Source organism: Populus euphratica, unplaced genomic scaffold (genome assembly GCF_000495115.2).
Source record: "Populus euphratica unplaced genomic scaffold, PopEup_1.0 scaffold444.1, whole genome shotgun sequence".
NCBI lineage: Eukaryota > Viridiplantae > Streptophyta > Magnoliopsida > Malpighiales > Salicaceae > Populus > Populus euphratica.
Genome location: NW_011500328.1, coordinates 187,311 through 193,487, shown reverse-complemented (window position 1 = coordinate 193,487; position 6,177 = coordinate 187,311). Strand labels below are relative to the sequence as shown.

General features: G+C 33.7%; 1 protein-coding gene across 1 annotated transcript; it reads right to left on the bottom strand.

Annotated features, from left to right (window-relative positions):
* Nucleotides 1-1,945: 1,945 nt before the first annotated feature.
* Nucleotides 1,946-2,824, bottom strand: LOC105113691 (uncharacterized). Its single transcript, XM_011009978.1, has 2 exons — nt 2,431-2,824; nt 1,946-2,246 (listed from the first exon to the last, which is right to left on the bottom strand). The coding sequence occupies exons 1-2, from the start codon at nt 2,750-2,752 to the stop codon at nt 2,152-2,154; spliced, it is 417 nt and encodes a 138-aa protein (XP_011008280.1). The 5' UTR covers nt 2,753-2,824; the 3' UTR covers nt 1,946-2,151.
* Nucleotides 2,825-6,177: the final 3,353 nt, after the last annotated feature.

Below are 6,177 nucleotides of genomic sequence, written 5' to 3'. Positions count from 1 at the left end.
CCTTTGATGCATGAGCTTTTGTCTACCTCACCTCTTGTTCCCGCTGACCCAGATCTTGTCACTAATACATCCTCTTCTATAGCCCCGAGCTATACTTCCCAGACTAGCACTCATCTAATGCAGACTCGCTCCAAATCATGCATTTTCAAACCTTCTCACTACTCCCATGTGTGCATAGTTCCTCACTCTAGCTTGTTCCACTGTTTTCTTACGAAGCGCGAGCCCAAAGGCTTCAAGTCCGCTGCTAAGCATCCTAGATGGATTGCTGCAATGGATGCAGAAATTCAGGCCCTTCATTATAATCACGCATGGGATCCAGTAACTCGATCATCCAACCAAAATGTTATAGGCTCCAAATGAGTTTTCCACATCAAACACCTATCTGATGGTCGTCTTAAAGCTCGTGTTGTCGCAAAGGGCTACACGTAGCAATTAGGCATTGACTTCATCGAGACATTTAGCTGTGTATGGTTAGAGTTGTTTTGTCACTAGCAGTCTCAAATAATTGGCCTCTTCGGCAACTTGATGTCAATAATACCTTCTTTAATGAACTTTTGTAGGAAGAAGTTTATATGGATCAACCATCTGGCTATGTTGATCCTAAATATCCTACTCATGTTTGTTGGTTTTGTCATGCTCTCTATGGTCTCAAACAAGCTCCCTGCGTATGGTTTCATTGCTTCAGCGCCTTTCTCTTGGCTATTGGCTTTATTTGTAGTTCTGTCGACCCATATTCCTTTGTGCTATCCAAGGGTGATGACTTAATACACTTATTACTGCATGTTGATGATATTGTCATGAATGGCAGCAACTTAGCACTCCTTCATGCCTTTATCGGCAAGCTAACTCATGAATTTTCCACTAAAGACCTTGGCTCTTTGCACTATTTTTAAGGCTTGAAAGCTCATTGCACATCTACTAGTCTTTTTCTTAGCCAAGCTAAGTACGCCTATGAAATTTTACAGTGTGCATAGTTGGTTGACTCCAAACCGATAGGTACTCCCATGGTAATTACTCGACATCTTTCCATGGTTGGCCCTGATTTTGATGATCCATCTCTTTACTAGTTGCTTGTCGAGGCCCTTCAATATCTTACAATTACTCATCCTGATATTGATCACGCTGTAAGTGTTGTCAATTAGTTCATGCATAAGACATCTATTTCTTATTTTCAAGCTGTTAAAAGAATACTACGTTATGTTAAGAGGACCCTTCGTTTCAGCTTATCTTCCACTCCATCTTCTTCTAGAGAATTCACTACTTATTCAGATGCCGATTAGGCTGGATGTCTAGATATGCGTCACTCTGTTTCCGGTTATGCCATTTATTTTAGTGGTACTCTAGTGTTATGGAGTTCCAAGAATCAACCAATGGTTTTTCGATCCAACTGTGAATCTGAATATCAGGCATTGGCTCATACTACTACAGAGGTTAAGTGGCTGCAACATTTTCTTCAGGACCTTCATGTATCTTCTCCATCTCCTCTAGTCTTGCTCTGTGATAATCAAAGCTCAATTTTTCCTGTTGTCAACCTAGTCTCCCATAAGCGTTCTAAGCATATTGATTTAAATTATCATTTTGTGAGAGAGCTGGTGACCTCCGGAGTCCTTACATTCGTTATGTTCCCACTCACTTACAAATTGCCGACATTTTCACCAAAAGTCTTGGCCAACCTGCTTTTGTTTTTTTCCATTCCAAGCTTCGCATCTCTAATTCTGAGATACTAGGCTTGCAGGGGTATTACAAAAGGATCCCCAAGATTCTTCTCAAATCATGCTATATCTGTTATCCAAACCCAATCCCATGATTCTAGGCAATTCCTTGATTATAGACAATAGTTATATATGTAGAAGGATACGTTGACTTTGTATATTAATTACCTTGCTGTAATATTGCTAAAAAAACTATATAAATAAGATAAGCACAAACACGATGGTCACATATTTTAGCCACAAATAACCTTTTGAACTTCTATGTTGGACTCGCAGCCTCCACGAACAAAACTGTGCTGCCAAAAAACCTCGAGATGCAGTGAGAAAATATTCCTCTAGTCGTTTTAGAGATGATGTACCTGGAAAACACCCAATCCCAAACTCTCAGATGGATCAATGCTGCAAATGATGTGAAGTCTCTGCCCCTCCTCTGTGTTCATCAAGTAGAAAGATGAGCCAGCAGGAATTCGGTAGATATCCCCAATCTTCTATCTGCTAACTTATCTCTGTAGATCAATCCAACCCTGGCTTCCCCTACAACCCAAAATGCACATCCATTAATATTTGTAATAAAAATTAAAATTCAAGATAGTTCTAGCGCGGTAAATATGTCAACATTATCCAGTTTCGGATTATATTGTAAATGCATATACATCGCATTTTTGACAGAAATATATGAACGCAGCAAAATCGAGAGATTATACAGAAGAGTAGATACCTGTGCGAATGAAGAGGATCAAGCTGAAGTGGATATACTGAGGAATAAAAACTGCTCTAGGCTCCATAGTAATGAACCCAATATGCAAAGTCCTATCTACAATCCTTCCACCATAATTCCTGAGCACTGTCATAACCCCAGCATCAGTTTTAATCACACGCTTTGAATCCTGCAACGAGAACCAGTCTTCTTCCTTATCCCTCTCCGTTTCTTCCCTCTCTCCTCTCCAGTTTTCCTTTTCTTCTCTATAAAACCCTACTGCCACAGTGACCTCATAACAGAGCACAAGAAGCAACAGCAGAAGGATAGCTCTATTTCCCATTGTGTTAGTTTTCTCAATGAGCTAGCTAGCTAGCTAGCTTTTCTTGTGTACTGTATTGCAGAGCTAGCTTTTCTTGTGTATTGTATTGCAGGTCAAATTTTCACTTGCTTGGTGCCTCAGCATAAGTAGAAAGGTGGGGTTTATGAAGGGGCTGAAGGAGAGATTAGAGGAAAACGAGTGTCAGTCATGCAGAGTTGTGGATTTGCTAGCTCATGTTTGGTTAGACCCAGTTAGAGTTCTCGCGAGAAATATCAGATCAAGGTGAGAGGATCAAAAGAGTATGTGATTTGGCTTTATATTTATGTATTTATCTACATGTTTTACCATAAACAAAATCCACGTTACTTGGATATTTAGTCACTCAATCAACCCTGTGATTTAAGTTAATGACTTTACCACGTTACTTGGATATTTAGTCACTCAATCAACCTTGTGATTTAAGTTAATGACTTTACCACCTAAAATTATTTTTTTTATTTTTTTATATTATAAAAAATGCCAAAATTAAACTATAATCAATGTAATACTGAATAATAAAATTCAATAAAAAAAACCATCTTTCTTCTCACAAACAGTCTATGCACACAATTAATAATATATTGAAATTATTAAAATCGAGGAACCATATGTTATACACACAGAGTTAATTATATATCAAAATAATTATATTCAAGTTTACAGACCTAGAAGTCCAAATAATTGAGCTTTTCACGTGGGAAAAGTCTTCAATGTATATATAGGTAAACATTGTCCTCGCATGTAAATTCTCTTTTACTGTTTTTCTTAAAAATTATAAATTCATACAACAAGTTTGTTTAAAAATAATAATAAAACAAATAAACATCTAAATAAAATAAAATATATATACAATAAAAAATTAACATTTTAAAATTTTGTTAAAAAAGAGAGGATATATTTACTTAAAATGAAAAATTTACAATAAAATTTTAATCAAAATATAAATGCCATCAAACAAAGTATTGTTGTGACTAGAAAAATTGTAAAAAAATGAGTTGTGTTAAGATGAGGAGGGATGTGGGGAGGGTTGTTTTGTTGTAGAGTTCTCTAAGGAAGAAGTAGAAATAGGGGAGGCGGGAGAGGAAGGTCGAGTGTCAAGCATATATTAAATATTACCAACGAATTTATAGAAAAAGTTATTTTGATGGTGACTCTGTTGACAATTTTGTTGGTATAAGTGACATGTCATTATACGGTTTGTCTATTTAAATACCATTGTAATTTTCTTAGTAATAATGTCTATAAAAACTTACCCATTATCGAATTATTTAATTTTTTTATTTTTTTTATTCTAACTAGAATTCCTTTGATATATACTGATGATATATTTCTGTCGGTATTTATTAACGAAGTTAGCAATGAAAAAAATTTGGCAGGTAAAAATCACCGCAAAATACCAATAAAAAAAATCTGTCACTGTTTCTGTTTGTAATTATTGATTTTTTGATAGTTTACTTACTAATTTTCTTTTTATTCATTTATATTTTTCAAAAATACAATGGAATTGTAGTCTCTTTTTTTATTTTTCAAAAATACAATGGAATTGTAGTCTTTTTTTTATTACAGAAACAAATTAACTCTAGTAATTAGGACTTCAACTTTGTTTTCTAAAATAAGTTATCAAATACATAATCGGGATCTAATTTTAATCAATCACATCTAACTTCTTTTGGTTAGCAAATCATTGTTTATCCTATTATATTAGGATTCATTATTTTGATACCTTTTGCTTTAGGAAGTTCTTGTCTGGACATGATTGGGGTTGCTAACCTTTTGTTGTAATTTTCTACTTTTGGTTTTATTTATATAGCAATCAAAATGGTTATGGAGTTGATTCAATTAATTTCACATATTTCAGTTAAAACTATTTAATACAATCAAAACCTTACTAATTATAACTTTCTACTTATGGTTCTATTTAAATAGCTATCAAATCCTGAATAAATTCAATATATCTACTTATGGTTCTATTTAGTGATTCATATTTTAACTCTAATATTAAAATAATTAAAGAGTTGGCTTGATTAAATTCGAGAACCTCTATTAAAACTTATTTGATCTAATCTGGTGATGTCCCAAAATTCAGAATATTCGAACAATAAATTATTTAGTATTTGGATAGTGGTTGACGAAGGTGTTTAAGAATACAATTATCTTCTCCTTAGCAAAAAAACATACCAAACTAATGGTAAAAACCCAAGTACATGTAAAAACAAAATTAACAATTTTATGGGAAAAACAATAAATAATTCAAAAGAGCTTTAAGTTCCAAAACCAAAAGTATTTGTTCTTATATTTTAGAATGATTGATGCTCCGAATGCTCCGAAGTATATGCAAGCTATTTAAAGTCAAAAAAGTTCTAAACCTCTTACCTGGATGGTTCAAGAGGTATTTGTAAATCTTAAACCTTGTTGTCTTCAGTGAAAGACTAAAATGTTTTTTGTTTTTTGTAGCATTAATGAGAGACAAATATCTCTTATATACTATTAATGAAAAACAAATATTTTTTATATATTATTAACAAGCTGGTACATGTGGTGGATGCTCTAAGTGACCTTTTGTACATTTATAAGTATAGAAAGAGCATTACCTTTGATATGAATAAATCATGTAACCATTCAAAAAGAAGGACTCCTTAGCCCTGTACATTTAAGACCTAAGATGTAGCCAAACTTAGATTAAGAAAAAATGATGTGACTGTTTATCTATCTGAAGCACCTCTGGTTTAATTGATCATCTAGATTTGATATATTGTCATACTCAAGTTGCCTTGCATTCGACTGATAACTAAACCTAAGCATATTAGGGTTGGTATTTTGTAAGGTCTATATTGCCTCAAGTTTAGCTGAGTCTTACAAACTGTTAGATCCATGTTATCAAGGGTTTAGCTAATTGTTGAACCCAAGTATCTTGAGTCTAGCATTTTACCAAGACTATATTGCTTTAGGTTCTTCAGCTAATTATTGAACCCAAGCTTTTTAGGTTTCACATTTCATCAGGCTTATGTTACCTTTAACTTAGCTAATTGTCAAACTTAAATATCTTGGGTTTGGTATTTCGTCATTGTAACATCCTACCCCTATATCGGGATAAAAAGCAACAATCTCATATCAATTGAAAAACAGAGTAATTTTTTATATATATTCATGGTCTTCATACTAGCATCTACCAAAATTTTGACAAGGCCCCCCTATACAGGAAAGTCCCAAGTCAGCGACATGTATCCTGTTTACACTTCCAATAACTCGCATCTCATAACTAAATCCCAACCCAATCATCTTGGGTTTTAATTTCACAATATTCATGATATACATTATATAACAAAATATTATTGTGGATGAATAAAAATACAAACACATAGAAATTATTTATGGTTATATTTGTCATAACCCAATTCTGGGTTATT